The following is a 19,918-nucleotide window of genomic DNA, read 5'->3' as shown; positions in this document are numbered from 1 at the left end:
TGCTTGCCAACATAATGGTGAGCTAGCATTACTTTATATTATGGCTTAGCCTACAGTTATCATCCTTAATATATCATTATTAGATTATCTCCACCACTTACCACAGATCTGCTTCTTCTTTTCCTCTTCCTCACATTTTCTCTTTCTTTTCTGGCTTCCAGCCAAGTAAATTCTCTTCATTTGGAAAAGCATGACAAATTTAATTTGTACAAGTCCCACATGCTAACAAGATGGAGCCCCCTTTAGAAGGGGTTCTTGGTGTAGCGTTGTACATTATCCACTGGAAGTTTTGGGGGTGTGCTGCACTTTGAGATTTGACATTTTAATGGACTTATTGTTGGCCTTCAGGGGCCCCCTAAAAACTCAGGACCCCAAGCAATTGCCTGTTTTGCCTGTCCTGTAGCTATGCCTCTGATTAAGAACACATTTTCATATAATGCTACGGAGTTTTGTGGTGTCCTTATGGTTAGCTTTGAGTTTCCCTTCCTAGCACTACTAGCCTATATTAGTAATTATGTACTGCATTCTTCACTGCATCATCCCTATGAGCTATTTTTTCTCTCCGTTTGGTGGTAGCATCCCTCTCCTTGCTGGGTTGGTTTTGTGCATTGTCTCCTCCGAGTATTCTACATATTCCACCGTCTATCCAACTACTGGGCCTGTAGATACATGCCGCTAGCATGGATGCATGGTCTTCCCTTGCCATACCATGTGCTGTTCATTTCTGAGTATGCTATGGTAGCTGGATTTCCAGTAATCTACAGCTCTTGGGTTGGACTCGGTTTTCCCTCCATACAACAGGCCCCTTGTTTCTTCTCACTTGAGTCAGATGGCCTTCCAATCAATTCACATCAACCACCAGATCCTGCAGATTTCTTCTTCATAACATCAGAAGAATATGGCCTTTTCTGAATACAGAATATGCTCAAGTTTTTATACAAGCTCCAGTTATTTCTAGACTTGACTGTTGGTACTCTCTGCTGGCTCATCTCCCTTCATATGCAATATCTCCTCTACAGAGCATAAAGAATGCTGCTTCCTGCCTGGTTCATAACCTCTCGAAGTTCTCTCATGTGACCCCCTCTACTGAGGCCACTCCACTGGCTTCCTTCAAAGTTTCGTCTTTGCATTCCATGCATAAAATGGCTCTCTACCACATTATTTATGCACTCACGCATGCCAATTCAGGTCTTCAAACTCAGGGCAACTGACATGTCCTCCTCTGAGGTCTAAACATGACTGCAATGCAGGATCATTGCTGTAGTCTCCTGGCTTCTCGCTGGTGGAATGAGCTTCCGCCTCCACTTCCTTTGTGCAGAAGTCTAAAGACCTTCCTCTTTCAGTATCTAGGATAACATTTCCACAGTTTCAGGTAAAGCTTAAGGGTGACTATACCTTTGTAGTGCCAAGGTGTGTAAATTTGTTGGCCATGGGTCAGATTAGATGATTAGTATTTGTGTAGCAATATCATCTATGTTTTAGTTATCTTTAGTTACTTTAAAAAACTTGTTTAAAATGTGCTTTATGAATAAAATGTACTTACAATCTGCGTGTAATGAGGTAATAACACAATTTTTATTATTTCTGCCCTGTAATCAGACTTTTACAACTGTAATTCAAGAGTTCAGCGGCAACAATGTGGTCAATTTGTCCTTAACAATTCTTAGAAAGATATATGATACATGACAGTAATAGAGATATCAAGATATAAAGAGCTCAGACATCTAATGAAAGCACAGCATGTACCTTTTTGCCCACTTTTTTTGTATGGAGCATGAGGTGTAATCACATTTTTGGTCATACAGATCAGTAAAGTAATAACAGTTAAGACTATCATTAGAATCTGATGAGAATAAAAATAATACCCTTGCAAAGTACCCTGGTTTTAGGTTATTTTTAATCAGGATGCAGATAGAAGGGTGGAATCAACAAAAGCTCTTCAGCAGAGTAGGTTATTTCTGCTATTTATAAGATTTTCACTGTATAACCTGGCTGTTAGAACTTAGTGGATTAGCCCAGAGCATCTTTTTAAATTAAAGTCATTCCTCTCTAGCCAACCATAATGACCAACACTGACTGTTTCTATCTGTTTCCAGTGCCTTGGGTTAAATTCGATCAGAACGCAGAAATGAACCAAAACACATCCATTGCTTTAGTGGCTGGGTGCGGAACCAAACAAAGTTTGGTGTATTAGATGTATTAGGTATAAATGCAATCTGGACTTCAGTGAGAACACAACCCAGTACAGAAACAACAGTTTCATCCAGCCTTCAAGAAATTAATCAGCCCAGACAGGGACTCAGATCCATACCTGCACAAAGGAGAAAAATGATCTGTCTAGGCATATATATGTCAAGATGCACTGAAGATGTTCTGACAGCTTATGGTGGCCCGGCTATGTTTTATATATATATATATATATATATATATATATATATATAATTTCTTTTTTTTTCTTTTTTTTTTTAAATAAAATGAAATAGTCAGAAAAAGCTCTGGGTCTACAATGTAACTAAATGGGTCATTACATTTTATCAGCTCATCTATCCTACATCTCCATTTTTCTCTTTCCAGTGGAGTCGCATGATCAAAAACCTACTAAGATGTGACCTCATTTTTTTGGCTTTTGTGGCAAAATCGAAATTCTAATCAAGATGCCTGCATACAGTTTATTGTAAATGCAACATTCGTCTGCAATATGATTTGACTTAAGCACATGAGGAAAAGCACTCAAATCAATCAACGCTCAAATATTCTTTTTCAGCATTATGAAGCTTCAGCTCTTCAAGTGGCTCTGTTTTGACAGATTTAACTAATCCCCCTTAATTAATCAGTTAGCTGCCTAATAATTCATGCTATGCAGCATAAGCTATGCATATGAAAAGAATGCAATACAGCTCAAATAGGCAGTTAGACACGGTTGGAGAGATATTGGAGGATAAATCATGAATGTTTTTTTTTTTTACCATGCTATAAGGCGGTGTGCAGTGTAAGGCAATGTAAATAATCTTTAGGAAGGAGACAGTAGACATATGGCTCAACATTAGTAGCTTGAATGATCTTTTCTGGACTAAAGTTGGAACAATCTGTATGTGTTACTTGAAAAGTCCTGTAATGTGTTGCATGCTTTAAGTAATTTCTAACATTCTGCAATGTGTGAAAAGGGCTATATTTTAAGGAAGACGTGTGAAGCAATGTGTAAAATGCATCTTGCATGTTAATTAGATGTCTTATTCAATCATTCGCCTTGCAGAAGTGAAGGAGACCTCCCAACCCAAGGTGGGCAACTCCAGAGAGTGCACGTGCGTGCTCAAACGCGTCGGGGGTGTTGGATGTAGGAGTTCAGGCGATAGAGCTACTACTCACCGTCCTCTTTCTCGTCGAAGACCGGTCTCTTAGAGGAGCTATTCGCGCCCATCCTCTTCTTCCACTTGGCCCAGTGAAACATTGAGGCTCAGATGGCATTCCTCGCGCGGTGCGGAACTAAACAGCGCTTTACAGTCCGAGCTCGAGCATCTCTTCTCCACGAGCGGAAATAACGCCCTGCTCCCGAGTTTGTGAAGAAACGAACTGACAGAAAGACAGAAAGACGAGCAGCGAGAAGGAAAGAGCGAGCAGAATGGAAGTGAAGTGTAGAGCTCGGTGTGAACTGCTTTCTCTGAGTGGTGATCTCTGAAGCTCTTCTCCTCTCATCCACTCTCTCTCTCTCTCTGTCTCTGTCTCTCTCTCTCTCTCTCTCTCTCAGCCCCTCCTCTACTGCTCCAGCCACTTCAACCTATTACAGTCCCACTTCCGCCACTGGAACAAAGGAAAACAGACCTTCTCATTATCTGACATACAGTAGTGGTCAGAAGTTTACACATGCCTTGTAGAATCTGCAAAATGCTCATAATAATAATAAAAAATTCTAATAAAAATAAGAGAGATCCTAAAAATTGCATTTTGTTTTTATTTAGTACTGCCCTGAATAAGCTATTTCACATGACAGATGTTTACAGTCCACAAGACACAATCATATCTGAATTTACACAAATGAACCAGTTCAAAAGTTTACATACGCTTAAGTCTTAACACTGTGTTGTTACCTGGATGATCAATGACTGTTTTTATGTTTTGTGATAGCTGTTCAAGAGTCCTTTATTTGTCCTGTGCAGTTAAACTGCCCACTGCTCTTCAGAAAAATCCTCCAGATCCTGCACATTATTTGGTTTTCCGGCATCTTCTGCATATTTGACCCCTTTCCAACAGCGGCTATATGATGTTGAGATCCATCTTTTCGCACTGAGGACAACTGAAGGACTCATACACAACTATTACAAAAGGTGCAAACATTCACTGATGTTCAAGAAGGCAAAACAATACATTAAGAGCCAGGGGGGTGTAAAATTTTGAACAGGATGCTCAGTGTAAATTGTTATTGTCTTCTGCGAAACATGTAAATATCTTATATAGCTTCTGAAGGGAAGTACTAAATGAAAAAAAAAAAGATCTTTAAACAAAATTATAACAATTTACACTGATCATCTTGTTTAAAATTTTACACCCCCCTGGCTCAGTGTGTTGTCTTCTTGAGCATCAGTGAATGTTTGCACCTTTTGTAATAGCTGTGTATAAGTCCCTCAGTTGTCCTAAGTGTGAAAAGATGGATCTCAACATCATATAGCCGCTGTTGGAAAAGGGTCAACAAAAGACTCATGAACAGCTATCACAAAACATAAAAACAGTAGGTGATCATCCAGGTAACAACAAACAGCGTTAAGAATCAAGCGTATGTAAACTATTGAACTGGTTAATTTATGTAAATTCAGCTATTATTGTGTCTTGTGGACTATATGTAAACATCCGTTATATGAAATAGCTTATTCAGGGCAGTACTAAATAAAAAAAACAGAATGCAATTTTTATGATCCCTCTTAATTTTTTAAATTATTAACATTTTGCAGGTTCTGCAAGATGTCTGTAAACTTATGATCTCAACTGTATCAACTCATCATTTCGTAAAACTTTCGTATTTTCTTTCTTATTTTAACACAGTCCAATTTGCTACATCTAAAATATGAAATGGTCCTATGAAAACCTGTGAATTTTTTTTTTCTTCAATGGGCATCAATGGCTCAGTAGTTATTAGCTACACCAGTGATCCTCTAGACTCCCGGGGGTCCAGGAACCATAGTCAGCTTGTCAGCAAATCACAACACTGAAAAAAATATTGGAGTGAAATTTACTCAAGAAAGGTGCAGTAACAATTTCCACACAAATAAATCTTAATAAATTTAACTAAGCATATTTAATGCTTAGTTTACATGGCACCAAGTATTATTCTCCTAAAGAAATTTAAGTAAATTTAACTAGCAAATTTCTTGTTTTACAAGTACATTTTACTCAAATTTGAGTTATAAACCACTTTAAAAGTACACATCATTTAAATATCATCATTACTACTTAATGGTTACAAACACCTTTAATGTTTCCAACCAGAAGTTGCACGTCAATGAGTAAATGCATTGACATCAGCCTTCATAAAATCTCAACTAGCAAAACCCAAGATGATCAATTAACTAAGTTGTGTGTACGTACACACCATACAGCTGACTGAGAAACACAAAGAGGGTGAACCAAGAAAACTTTATGGAAATTTGATTCAATTCAAATTCAGTTTTATTTGTATAGCGCTTTTAACAATGGACATTGTCACAAAGCAGTTTTACGGAAATATATAAATTCCAGATATAAAGTTTAAATTTATAGATTTATACCCAATGAGCAAGCCAGAGGCAATGGTGACAAAGAAAAACTCCCTGAGACAACATGAGGAAGAAACCTTGAGAGGAACCAGACTCAAAAGGGAACCCATCCTCATCTGGGTGTCACTGAATAGTACGATTGTAAATAATTTCCCTTCTATAAATGTGTAGTCAAAAAGTACTAATTGTGTAACCAGGACTTTATGAATAAGAGCATCAGGGTCATTTCTAAATATTCAAAATATTTCATAATACAATAGCCTTAGGCCTTAAAGCTGACACAAAACAAGAAATATTGAAAACAACCCATCTATAACTCTAGAATTAAATCGGTTTAAATATATATGTGTGCATATGTGCAAATCGAGTTCAAAAACCATGCCCTTTCTTTAGTGTGCCATTGGTTCAACATTACTTCAGTAAACATTACACATTACAAAATTAAACATTAACCCAGTAAAGTCGGGGGGCATGATGACTTAGTGATAGCATGTTTGCCTTGCACCTCTGGGGTTAGGGGTTCAATTCCAGGGAGTTCAAGTGCACGGAGTTTGCATGTTCTCCCCGTGCTTCGGGGGTTTCCTCTGGGTACACCAGTTTCCTCCACCAGTCCAAAGACATGCAAGGCTGATTGGCGTCTCTAAATTGTCCGTAGTGTGCGAATGGGGGTGTGTGTGTATGTGTGATTGTGCCCTGCGTTGGCACCTCATCCAGGGTGTCCCCCGGCTTGTGCCCCGAGTTCCCTGGGATAGGCTCCTGTGTAGGATAAGTGGTACAGAAGATGGATGGATGGAAGGAAGGAAGTAAAACATACACTTTGGGTTTTAGCCACATATTTACATGAATTAATTCAGTATGTTAAGCATTTATGTAATTTGAATAATTTCCTTTTTTTCTGTAAAAATCACAGCTTTGTTTATGTCATATTTACTGAACCACTGAATATTTTTTTTCCATGAAGCCACACAAGTACACACAAATGTAAGTTACTCCAGTAACACTTTATTTTAAGGAACACATATTATGGGTTAATTAGGGTCTTATTCTTTGTTCAATAAACCTCAAATTAAACACCTGTAAATGGTTCATCCACTATGAATTAGACTTTATTCATCAACACTTGTACTGGTTCATAACTGGTGAACTGATATGTGAAAATGTCTAATAAATGCATTGTTAGTTGTGATAATAAGCAAAAAATGTTTTATTAAAGCCCTGTTATGTAAATTATTGTGCATGAATTAATCTTCTAAATTCATCTCTTATTAGTCTATAACTGGTAACATGTTATACCTGTAGATTCCATATAGCATCAAGTGACATGCAGATGACTTTAGGAGCTTATAAAAACTGAATAAATCACTAATACTACACTGTGTTCTATATTCTAAAGTGGAGTTTTAGAAAAAAAAAAAAAAACAATGAACAAGTTTTCAAAAAGACAATCTTGCATCCTATAGTCTAAAATCAAGATCATTTCATGTCTTTATGGCAGCAAAATAGGTTTGTATATTATATATATACTATTATGGTATATGGTTTATGAAATAACAATTGCCTTATCTCTGAAGAAAAAAAAAACAATATACAGCATTACCTAAAAAGTATTTGAATTTTATTAGCACTTTCAGATGTCTGAAGAAGTCACCTGACACCACATAGAGCCTACGGGTATAGCATTTTGCCCATTATGCACTAATATGACGTGAATTTAGATGATTAATTCATGCCCAACAATTTGCATAACATGGGCATTTAATAATTTATCACAACTAAAAATGTGTTTATTAGCCATTTTTAAATAAAACATCCCCAATTATGAATTATGATGAATAAAGTCTAACTCATAGTGAATAAACCATTTAAAGTATCTAATTTAGGCTTTATTGAACAAGGAACAAGACGTTAATTACCCCTAATATGTGTTCCTTAAAATAAAGTGTTACAGTTACCATTACATAAGGAATTCTTATAGCATGTTTTCCATACTTGGTCTCTTTCATTAACTCAACTTCACTGGAGAAGGATGGATGCCTTCTGCCTACTGATTTATGCATTTGCTTTATGGATATAGAACTTGTGGGTTGCTGTACATACACCATATATATATATATACCTGACCAATCACACCCATATGCTTATTAAATATCTCCTTATAGATTTAGTCCCCTTTTGCTGTTATAATAACCTCCACTCTTCTGGGAAGGCTTTCCACTAGATTTTGGAACGTGGCTGTAGAATCTTGTGTTCATTCAGTCACAATAGCATTAGTGAGGTCGGACACTAATGTCAGGTGAGGAGGCCTGGGGTGCAGTCAGTGTTCCAATTCATCCCAAAGGTGTTCAGTGGGGTTGAGGTCAGGGCTCTGTGCAGGCCACTTGATTTCTTCCACTCCAACTTTGGCAAACCATGTCTTTATGGACCTCTCTTTGTGCACAGGGACATTGTCATTGTCAGGTTTGGGCCCCTTAGTTCCAGTGAAGGGAATCTTACTGCTACAGAATACAAAGACATTGTAGACAATTGTGTGCTTCAAACTTTGTGGCAACAGTTTGGGGAAGAACCTCATATGGGTGTGATAGTCAGGTGTCTACAAATCTTTGGCACTTTTGTACATAGTTCCAGCTTTATATCACCTAACAAAAATAAAAAAAAGAAAATACTCAGATGGCTTTTCACAGGGTCACACAGTAAATTGTTAGGTAGAATAGGCTAATAGAGGAACGGTGGCACTGGCAATTATGGCGTGAGCTTAAGTAGTTAGGCAGCAGTAATAGTAATAATAAAGTGCCAGTGACTGGAACAATAGTAACTGTATATTTCTATAGTAAATCTGTAATATATGTGTTGTATGTGTGTGTTTGGTCTATGCCAATCACTCTCATGACTCACATAAAAAGTCAGTAGCTCTGTGGCATGAAGGATGAATTGGTTTTCATAGTTCAGCATAAAAAAATCTTTATTGCTTCTTTTTTTCCCCAGATGATTCTGGCATTTCACTTCAATTCTGTTTTGCTCTCTCTCTTTTTCATCCACAGCCAAATGACAGCATCATGTAAAGCAACCGTTTTGAATGACACTATGCATAATTCAGTGCTACACAGCTACTACACTATTGTAAAGGAGTTGTGGTGAACAAGAAGTGGTCTGAGATCTCATCAATTCTAAAATGTTCAGAAAGAGAACCAAGTACTCTTTTGACTCTGCTTATATTTTGAATACCAAAAACCCTGATTTCATTTGCAGCTAGTCCCCTTTCAGGTCCACTTTAACTGGAGTGAGTATGATTCATTTAAAAACTAGTATATGTGAAAATACCCAGAGTACTCAGCATGTTTGACTGGACACTTGAATTGAATGGGTAATCTAAAACTCAATACCCAAGTAAGTAGTCATATAATAATAAGCTAATAGCATATGTGTCTGTAAAAAGTTCAGAAATAAAACAGAATTTAAAAATATAATAATAATATTTGAATATTTGAATTGTTGTTCATATTATGTTCATAAAGCAAATCTGTACTGAGGGGATCCTCAGTATGTTTGAGAACCTCAGGGCTATTAATTAAGTAAAAATGTCAGGTTTTTTTAAGCCACTTAACACCACGGTTCAAGGAGCAGTCTGCACATTATTTTTGAAATGACCCAATGAAGGTGGAGATCAATATCTACTACTATTGTTATACAAAATTATTGGCATACTTGCTAGAGATGGGTAAAAGGTTTGTGAAATAAATGTGTTAATTTCACATAGACAGTATGAAAGAAGTCTAACCTTAATACATTCATCTTCAGTAAATCTTTAACTGAAGTAAATTAAAGAAGAAAAACTTATCCAGAATATATGTTTTAACAAAACCACATGATTTCCAATGATTGGCAGTCCTGCATCTAGTATTTTGTGCAACTTCCTTTTGCCAACATAATAGCCCAGAATCTTCTCCTATACACTAGGTCATCTTCAGCTCACCCCACAGGTCTTCAATGTCAAGAGACTGGGATGATCACATCAAAAGCTTGGTTCTGTGGTCATTGAACAATTTTTTTGTTTGGATTTGGGCTTATGTTTTGGATCATTGTCCTACTGGAAGACCCATTAATAGCTTCTTGCCAGAGGCAGTCAGATTTTCATTTAAAATCATGTATCCTGTCATGTATCCTAACAAGGTTCCAAGGACATTTGAAGGAAAAACAGCCCCACAACATCACAGATCCTTCAATATATGTAACAGTGAGGATTAGGTTCTTTTCTTTTAACCATCCTTCTTGTTACATCAAACTCACCTTGAGAGTTTGTTGCCAAAATGCTATTTTTTGTCTCATCTGACTGTAAAACTCAGTTCCAGTCAAAATTCCAGTTATGTCTAGCAAACTCCAGATGATTATATATGTGGCAAGATAAAAGAAAAGGTACACTTGCATGGAGGTGGCATCTAATTGTAGATTTGGAGACCCAAAATGCTACTATCATCTTCAAAGCTCCAACTGTGACCCTCTGAGAAATTCTTTGCCTCTCTAATCCATCTCCTAATTCACTGTGCAAGGGATACACAATACCTTTGTGCCATCTTCCCATTACACATTCATTACACAGCTGTTTGTTTTAAACTTCTTAATTATTGCCCTAACAGTGAATATGGGCATTTTTAAGGCATGCAGGTATTTTTATAGCCCTTGCCTAATTTATATATTTACAGTCTGTGTGCAATTTTTTAATCTTCCCCATATTCATAATTAACTATGACATCCCAGTGAAACATGAAGGAAGGAAGGAAGGAAACAGTATGACTACTTCCTAAACACTCATGTGAATTTAAAAAAGCAACATATAAATGGGAACATGCTTCAGTTACATTTTGTTCATATGGATTTCTATGGGTATCCTAACAAGGTTCAGATAGGGTAGAATATATATATTTTATATAACTATTATATAAATTATTATAAATTAAATATTATTATAAATTATTAATTATAATAATGAAGCTTATCATATTGCTTGCATACATACATACATATACATATGTATATATATATATATATATATATATATATATATATATATATATATATATATATGTAAGAAATATGATGAAGCAATATATATATATATATATATATATATATATATATATATAAATTAAACACATTGTAACTAGTATGGGTTCTCTGGGAGGAAAGTTGAGGAGGAAAAATGTCTAATGGCTCAGATGAACAAATATTATATGATTTATGATTATATCAAAGTTGTTAAAGAACAGTTATTCGTGGTTACGCCATTTAACTGAGACTCCACTGGAATATATTATTAATAACTGTGTGTAACTCTGGTGTACATTCGTTCGGCCGTCGTCGTGAAAACGCAAAACACTAGACTGACCTTTTTTGGCTTCTTCCGCACGCCGTAGTTTTTCTTTCACTTTCTTGGCACGTTACCATAGCAACACTTCACAACATCACAAAAGGGCAGGAAACGCGCGTTATGAAAAGGAATACATGTGAAAGCAGGCTTTTGGCTTTTAAGTCTGGCTTTAAGGTTTGAATGGCGACTATAAATTCCCCTCAGCGCTTCGAATCAGTAGAAAAACAGAACCTTATTATTGCAGCATGATATAAGTTGCTAGGCTAATTAGTTAGCTAGGTTAACTTGCAAAAGTCCTGTCTAAATAACTATAATTCACTCCGCTGCAAAGTTGTGTCTTTATCAGCACGGGCATGGAAAGTTAGCACATTATATAAGGCTGAATAATGACAGCTCTGGAAGAGGACCTGAGTGATCTCCACTTGAGTCTTGACTGCAGTGAGAATGCTCTGAAATCTCCGAGCCGAGCCTCTGTGCGTCGAGGTGATGATTCTTCAGAGCATCAAATGCATCATGACTCATCCGACATCCTTTATCTAAGCAGACAGAAGCTGAAGGTCATACCAGATTATGTGTGCAAGTACACCCTGCTCAAGGTACACAAGGACACAGCACTGTGTTATGAATTACACTGATTTAATTATGAGTATGTTTATCATGCTTACATATCATTGCTGCTAGTGTCTTTGGGTTTACACACTTAGATTCATACAGTTATAATCAGTCTTTAATCATACCACCTGCAGGCCAGGATCGCAAAACAAATTAATCTAGAATCCATGTTCTAAATTAAAATTATTTTATGGACTGTAATTGAATTGAAAGTTTAGAAAAAAGAGAGTTGATATCTGTTACTTGTAATGGAGCAAAACAAAGCAGGACCATAAACTCAGCCAGGGGTGGATTTAGTGATTAGGGGCCCTAGGAAAAAAATATAGGAATGGGGCCCGTTATTTAGCATTAATAATTTAAAAATATATATCATTTGCAAATTTAGGGGGCCCTTGGCTTCTGGGACCCCAAGGCGGTTGCCTACCTTTGCTTAGTGCTAAGTCCACCCCTGAAATCAACTACTGACAAAATGCACTAATGATATGTAATTCTTCGTTAGCAAGCTGTATCCATGTTTCTTGCCAGAAGAACTAATTTAGAGGTTAAGGGTTTTATACATACAGTACAGCCCAAAAGTCTGACACCACTAGTGAGAATGCTTCTGTTTTGCATTCTTTTCTAATTTAATACAAATAGTTTTTTTTCCATTAGAAATTATATTATCATTAACAACTTCACTGAAAAGTACAATATTTTTTATTTTTATTTTTTTTTGGTATGTCCCCCATTTGCTTTATTGACAGTCTATGTTTGAGTTGATATGGACTCCACACAAACCTTATGATCCACATTAGCTCAAATCCATCAGAGGGTCGTCTGAACTCATGCTTCAGTAGAACAGATAAGACTCACGGAAGAAAGCTAACTTTCTGCACAAAGGCGTTACGATGGTCAATATCACAAATTTGTTTACATTTAAATTGAGACCTAGAAATTGTACAGCATCTTGAATAATAAATAGTCAGAATATTGAACATTTAATTTCTTTGTTAATTGTAAATTCCAGTTATTTCCAGTTTTAAATTAAAAAAAACAACAACAAAAAAACAGATTTTCAGAGTGTGGACTTTTGGACCTTAATGTATATATAAACTATACACAATATATACTTTTTGGTAAAGAATTGAATTGTCTTATAGGTGATATATGTTCTGATATATCTTGATGTCTTATAGGTAATATATGTTCACAAACTATATCAGTTTATGCATGCAGAAAGTAAATCCTGATAAATGATCAAATTTAAAAGGAGATGATAATGTGTTATTGGTCTGAATTTCTTGGTTGGCCCAGTTGACATTTGACTACATGATGTAACATGGCCTGTTACCAAAAATGAGTTTGACACCCCTGCTAGAGAGCTACATGAACTTACCATGGTATTGCACTGTCTTACACTTACACTTTCTTTTTCACTTCCTTTCAAGAATTTGTATCTTGAAGGAAATGAGTTGTCCAGTCTCCCAGACAATCTGTTCAGCAGGCTGCCATATTTGCTTTGGCTGGACCTGAGAAATAACCAGCTCACGTGTCTTCCTGCTGATATCGGTCAGCACAGGTACAGCAAAAACAGCTTGGACACACCATTTAGCATACCTGATTTAGTACTGACTGGAGAAACCTTGAATGTGTTTATTCTGCTGCTACCTTAACCACAGTCATCATATTGTCCTTCGATCTCTTCAGATGCTTGAAAACGTTGCTGCTGGAGGGGAACCCTATTACAGAACTTCCAGTAGAGTTAGGTACGTTCTAAGATCACATGGTACTATGACTTTTCTTTATCAAGGTAATCTATTTTTTTCCCAGCAGTGTACCAAATGATTAAAATTGCATTATATTATTATTATTATTAGATTATACCCTGGAGTCATGGCTATTGAATAAGAATTTATAATTTGTAAAAGGTGAGCCTTTTATGTTTGTGAAATGAAACTTACAGTCACAACAGGAGGATTTATTCTTACATACTCTGTGAGCACACAATCAGAGAAATCATACCGAATCTCTTATTGAGAATTCAGGATTCATGACAGCTACTAAAACTAATACTCAAACAGAATGAAAATCGACAGCTTACTCATTGCGGGAAAGTTGGTGCCCACGTCTATTTCCGCTCTTTATCATGTCCAACTCCCTTTAGACCATCACTGACAGGAAATAATGTCTACAGAATGGTCATCCTTCACAAGAGCAGCACTCATAATATAAAAGCTTCTTGCTAAATAAGTTGCCCATTAACTTCTAGACTGGTCCTGAGATGGTTTGGAATTCAATTGCTCCTTCAACTCCTTCCTTGCTGTCTTTTCCTGGCAGGTAATATGATCACACTACGAGCTCTGAGCCTGAGGAACTGTCCCGTCTCGTTCCCGCCACAGGAAGTGCTGCAGCAGGGTCTCACACACATCCTGCAGTTCCTGCGTCGCACAGCCGTGGCTCAGCGGCCCCTCAGTGTGCACAGCACACACACAGGTCTGTACGCCAGCAAAATCAATGCAAGCATTTCCTTACCTGTGTGTGCGTGTGTGTGCTTGCATATGTTTATGTATATAAATGTCTGCGTATGTGTGTGTTTGAGTGTGTGTGTGTTATCCCTCACCATCTGTGGCTTTGCATAAAAAGGATGGCCTGCTTCAAAAATAGCTTCCTGCCCTGGTTCTGCTTCAGCAGTGTGACTTCTGTTCCCTTGGAGACGACGCGTGTGGCTCAACTGGCTCATGGCACAGTGCGACCCTGTAATATTTTTAGCTGGATGAAAATGATGGATAACCTCTGGCACTGCCCTGTATCCGTCTCTGGGGCTGCACGTGCTAAATACACTCCTAAACTATGTTACAGAGAAAACATGTTGAAATCAGTTTGGATTGAAAATTGCTTGTTTGTCCAGAAACCTGTGATGCTGTTATACTGTAACTGTAATTGATTTACAACTTCCTGCAGCTCGATATCTTCTTTTCTTATTGTATTACCGAATGTCATCTTGCCCGCTTGTTTACTGTAATGAATTCCTAAAAGAGTTACAGTACAATAGATTGCCTTTCATTTCACGTTTTAGCTACAGCAAACAGGCTTCTGCTCTCCGGTGACCTCAGAGGTCATGCTATGCCAGTACTCTCTTTGTGGCTGCATGCATTTATATATAAAAACTCACTCCTGCTGGTCCTCAGCTTTAGACATGCCTGCTGTGGAGAAGTTGCCGCTGTCTGAGGTTCTCCAGTCTAGCCTGGATCTGTCTGAGGTGGATGACAAGGAGATCCAGCGCTTCAAGGAGCTCAGGCAGCAAATGATCCAGATGGACAGGGCAGATCTTGGGCACATCACACCGGTCATTTCGCCGCAACACCACCTAGGAGCAGCAGAGGGCGACAGATCTCACAGAACTCATCCCCCATCCATCAATAGGTATCTGAATGTATATTAGTTGAAAGTTTCATGAAAAGGCAGGCCTTTGATTTAATAAATGAGAATAACAGAGTGGAGAGTAAACCACTGTACTGAATGACAATAAAGTAAGTCTTCAAAATATATAATGGCTACATCACAGGGCCCAAGAGTTAACAAGAGGGATATTCCCAGAGCTTCCTCCATCTGATGTACAGACCTGGAAGGGATCAGCGGAGAGAAGATTGGCTGCTATGAGGGAGTTGAAGGAGAAACAAGCCTTACTAGAACAAAAAAGGAAGTATGTCTGAAAATATTCCTTATTTTTAAAGGAGCAGTTTGTAATTTTTAGAGCCCTCTAAGAGGCTATGAAGTGAACTGCAATTACAGTGAAAACTCTGGCAAGTCTTCCCCTTACCCTCAACCAACCCAAGCTCCTCTTTTAAGGAAAAGGGACAGAGCCAAGCAGATTTATTCCATCTGGGGGCAGAGCAAGAGAAATATACACAAGAATCCAAAACAAAGTAGCAACACAGGTCAATTATATGGCAATAATGTGAATCACAGTTTACCTACATTATGTTTAAAATGATATGATTATTACCAGTATAGAAACAAACTCATTACAAAATCCACCTTGCAGCAGTTGCTTGATAACAATTATGACGAGTAAGTTATACAACAAAGTTTTCCTATAGAATTCAAGTTTGCGTACTGAAACTTAAGTAGAATCAACTCATGCTCCAGACACAGTGATGTTACTGACAAATGAGAGCTGGTTTCAGTCCAGTGGAGACTTAAGCCCAAGCCCTTGCTATATCTCATTTTGGCAGAAAGAGAGCTTTTAGCTAATAGCATCGATTCATCTGGTCTTACTTGACTAATCTGTAGCAGTGTTAGAAATGCAAAACTATATAATAACAAATATGATTAAGCACAACAAAGAGAGACCTTAAAATTCTGCCTAACAAAGCTGTTCGGAGATATGTAAATAAACACTGCAGCAAAATAAAACCGCAAAAACTCTTAAAACTCCTAAATACATAAAACACACAGGTGATAGGTGATACACACACATATGTGTATATATATATATATACATATAATTGAAATGCTTTAAATGCCTGTAAATTATTTTTAAATAATAAAAAAGAACATTTCTTATATAAATAACTTCTCACCTCTCTGGGGTGTGTGTCTCAGAAATGAGGAGCTGTTGCAGGAGTGGAGAAACCAGGCCAAGATCATGCAGGAGAGGAAAATACTGGAACACAAGCAGGACAGGAGTGAGAGACATCGGAAAGAAGAGGTAGAACGTTCTTTTCTGTTATCATATTATAAGGTACAGAAGGACAATAAACAGGAAGATGGTCTCTCCTACAGCCCTCACTGAATGTTCAGCTAACGGTGAAGATGGATTTTTTTAGTACAGGGTGTAATGAAGCAGTGTCTGCAGTGCTCTTTTTTATTTTCTCTGCAAAGACTCTGAAAAAGATAAGGTCGCAGTACTTGTCCTCACAGCTCCGTCCTGGATAGTCGCAGTGTTAGCTAGCAAGGGTTCAGAGTCAGTTTTCCTCCAGCAGTCAGACACCCATCTTGATGCAGCCCCTGTTCAGCTGGTAATCTCACACGAAAATAGCTGATTATTTGGATTGGGTGTGTGTGTGTGTATCTGGGAAAATGACAAAATATTGGGCCCCATTTAAGTACAAGCAACCAAACCCCTCTCATAGGAAACTGAAACACCTCATAAACCGACTGCAAATCACCTCAAATGTTTTTTTTCCAGTCTTAATCTTTGTGTATATAGCTGGACAAATCCTGTATTATGAGGAGTATATACCATCTTGAATTTGACTGATATATTTCTTTTACTTCTCCAAATGATGTTGTTGTTAATGAGTGTCATTTGAGTATAAAAGAAAAAGGAATGAAATAACTGCTTCTTGTTTGTGTAGTGTCTGAAGAATGCTGCTGAATCCTCCAATAATCCTAACGACACTGGCGAGGCTCTGAATGACGACTCACACAGTGAAGCCCATAACACTCAACAGACGTCATTAAGAACACACAAGGAAACAGAGGAGGCCAGGTACTAAGGATGTATTTCATATGCAAGCGTGTGATAGAGTAGACCACTGCATAGTGTACTATAAATACCACATCAGAAAGAATGTATTGAGAATGGCACTTTGCACTGTTGTGTATTCAGACAATGATTTTAATGTTACAGTTGGAAAGCAACTAGCTGAATTTTGACAAACATATTGGCAAAAATATTTGGTAAACAGGGCGTCCTCACAGCCTCATAGAGCTCTTGCAATTTTTCAAGTCAAAAACTCAGTATCATATCAGTATAAGACATCAGATGACACTAGAGCTGATATTACCAAGTCAAAAAATGAAAAAAAAAAAAAAAAAAAGGAATTAGTACATTCATAGTTAAAACTACTACTGTATGTTCACAATACATAATGGGTAATACCTAACGCCCTCCGCCACTGAAACTACACTGTATGCTACTGAAAAACAGATTGTATGCAGTTGAGATGTGTCTTTAAAAGTCGGACTTTCTAGTAAAAACTTTAAGTAGACATTATTTCTAGTGTCTAACACAGCAGTTGCCATTTTCACTTGCATAGTTATACATGGTTCTCATTGGTAGAACCATGGACAGCAAACGATTTACAATACTGACCTCTAGTGGTCATGGTTGGCACATGCAGACACTTTTGGATTGATTAAACGAGTTGGCCATTTTAATTTAGGCTGCTTTAGAGCTTAAATGAACTTGAAAAGAACTCACTGAAATGAACCTATTCAAGTAATGAAGAGAACTAATTCACTAAATTAGCTTACCATGTTAATCACGTTAATTCCTCCACTCCAAGATGAGCAGTCAGTGAGGTGTGTGTTCATTTATGTTGTTGTCTGTTGTGTTTGTGTCCTAAGGGAGGCAAGGGACCGAGAGCTTGAGCACCGCATCAGGACTCATGTTAAGATGATGCAGCAGAGACGCAGAAGACCCCGAGGCTCATCTGCGGAGGAGGCAAAGGCAGCGGCTCAGGAGATGGAGGAGGTGAAGAACTGATCTAAGAGTTTTTCAAACATAGGCACACAAAAAGGGAGACAGAAAACACAGATAATGGCCCTTATTTATCAACGTTGCATAGAAACAAGCGCAGATGCGAGTACACAGAATGGTGTATGGAAAAATTGGCACTTGAGCCATTTAAACTGTTTATAGTATATAACTGTTTGTGCTTTGAGTGTAATTGAGATGGCTGCAATAAAAATTCTCTTTTCAGAAACCTAAAAAAAAAAAACAGAAATAAAACAAAATGTTCTTCAAGAGAAGAAAGGATTGTCCAATAGGTTTGTCTTTTGCAATCCTTCGTTTTTACTGAAAGTGACATTACGTAAGTATATATAGAAAGTAATGGATGTGCTGTTTTGTTTAATGAAATCATAATTTATCAAATTTATCAGAGCAATAAGGCTCTGCATCTACATCAGTGCTTCATAGTGCTTCGTGTACACAAAAGCACCTATTACTCAGTTAATGGACTAATGAGCTGAAAAAGGTCCACGTCTGCGCATTCTGATTCATATTTACAAATTAGGTTAAATGCAGACATCAAAACTCATTACATATATTTTAGTAAGGACAATCGTATTATAGAGTTTAACCATTAGGGGAGCTGCGCCCTCAATGTGTGCAAATAATGAAGAAGTGTAAATACCTCTGCAGCTGAATACAAAAGGCACAGTCATCTTTATGAGTACATGTTTGTGATGTCTGTGTGTGCACGCTAGGTCAGTATATATACATGTCTTTTCATTATGAAATATGCATTGATAGCTGGTATGATAGGTTAAAATGTGACAAGTTTGAATTGATTAATATCAACTACCACCAGGGGAGTTTCTCTCAAGCTGGCAAACTAAACACTGACTTTCTATATGCAGTGAAAACTAACCCTGAAACTGCATTGTGAGTTTGTATTCTTACATTTTGAAATGGAAAGGAGATGTAAAGGTATAAGGAAAGAAACTACTGGAATGATACTGACTTTTCTTTTTCTCTGTGCAAGGTAAAACAGCTGCAGATGGAGCTTGCAGAAAGGAGACGAGCAAAAGATCTGGAGTATCGTTTGAGTGCCTTCACTGGGGAAATTGCTTATGATAAATAACAAGACTCGGCCCACACTGTATGATAAATAACCTGCTAGCACCTGTCCAGGCTGTGGTATTACAGGCCACCACAGTGCACTGTGTAAGAGTGGGAGTGCACTGGCTGCTTCATTCCTGTTCCAGTCTTGATAAAGATGTTGAGTTTGACCATACGGTGGCGCGGTTCTCATGTGTGTTCACTGTCGTCTTCAATCAGTGCTTCAGGAGTCAGCCATTTTATGCTTAGGGCCTACTGGACTGATGTTGGAAAAAACAAACAAACAAACAAACTATCATATAAAGCGTGTGATCAAATCAGTTTTAAACTCAATTGAGACAAGGCTGAATATGACACAGGCTTTTATATGTTATTGAGTTGGTTTTTGTATTGTAACCTGACAGACGCCTGTAATTTCATCTGTGTGATTTAATCACACAATTCATAAAATTTATCAATAGATTATCTATAGGTCCAAATTTAAAGCAACATCTTTGAAATGATGATCTTATGCTTATCTCATAATCCATGTGTCAGAATAAGTTATTAGCAAATAAATAACTAGTGCTATTGATCAGTGGATAAAGCTGCTGTATGTCGTTGACGGGAAGGGGTACGCTGGCAAAGCCGATCTTAAATGCATGGTGA

General features: G+C 37.4%; 2 protein-coding genes and 1 long non-coding RNA gene across 3 annotated transcripts in view; 1 reads left to right on the top strand and 2 right to left on the bottom strand.

The window, feature by feature from the left end:
* LOC113542347 (serine/threonine-protein kinase 32C) overlaps window positions 1–3,795 on the bottom strand; it is an 82,683-nt gene extending 78,888 nt beyond the window's left edge. Inside the window, exon 1 of the mRNA XM_026939817.3 lies at window positions 3,367–3,795. Coding sequence (XP_026795618.1) covers window positions 3,367–3,448 — 82 coding nt within the window. The 5' untranslated portion in view covers window positions 3,449–3,795. The remainder of the gene's footprint in view (window positions 1–3,366) is intronic.
* A 7,131-nt stretch (window positions 3,796–10,926) lies between these two features.
* On the top strand, window positions 10,927–19,327 carry LOC113542467 (leucine-rich repeat-containing protein 27). The gene is made up of 10 exons (XM_026940033.3): window positions 10,927–11,702; window positions 13,146–13,276; window positions 13,405–13,463; window positions 14,035–14,190; window positions 14,886–15,120; window positions 15,263–15,400; window positions 16,303–16,408; window positions 17,058–17,191; window positions 18,052–18,178; window positions 19,194–19,327. Exons 1-10 carry the CDS (start codon window positions 11,493–11,495, stop codon window positions 19,290–19,292), a joined length of 1,395 nt encoding a protein of 464 aa, XP_026795834.3. The 5' UTR covers window positions 10,927–11,492; the 3' UTR covers window positions 19,293–19,327.
* On the bottom strand, window positions 15,414–19,303 carry LOC128318023 (uncharacterized). The gene is made up of 4 exons (XR_008301459.1): window positions 19,173–19,303; window positions 17,959–18,191; window positions 16,281–16,363; window positions 15,414–15,579 (listed from the first exon to the last, which is right to left on the bottom strand). It is a non-coding gene; the product is annotated as an uncharacterized LOC128318023 (long non-coding RNA).
* Window positions 19,328–19,918: the final 591 nt, after the last annotated feature.

This window comes from Pangasianodon hypophthalmus, chromosome 3, assembly GCF_027358585.1.
Source record: "Pangasianodon hypophthalmus isolate fPanHyp1 chromosome 3, fPanHyp1.pri, whole genome shotgun sequence".
Classification (NCBI taxonomy): domain Eukaryota; kingdom Metazoa; phylum Chordata; class Actinopteri; order Siluriformes; family Pangasiidae; genus Pangasianodon; species Pangasianodon hypophthalmus.
Note: the sequence above shows the minus strand (reverse complement) of the source record. Positions and strands in the feature narration are given on the sequence as shown.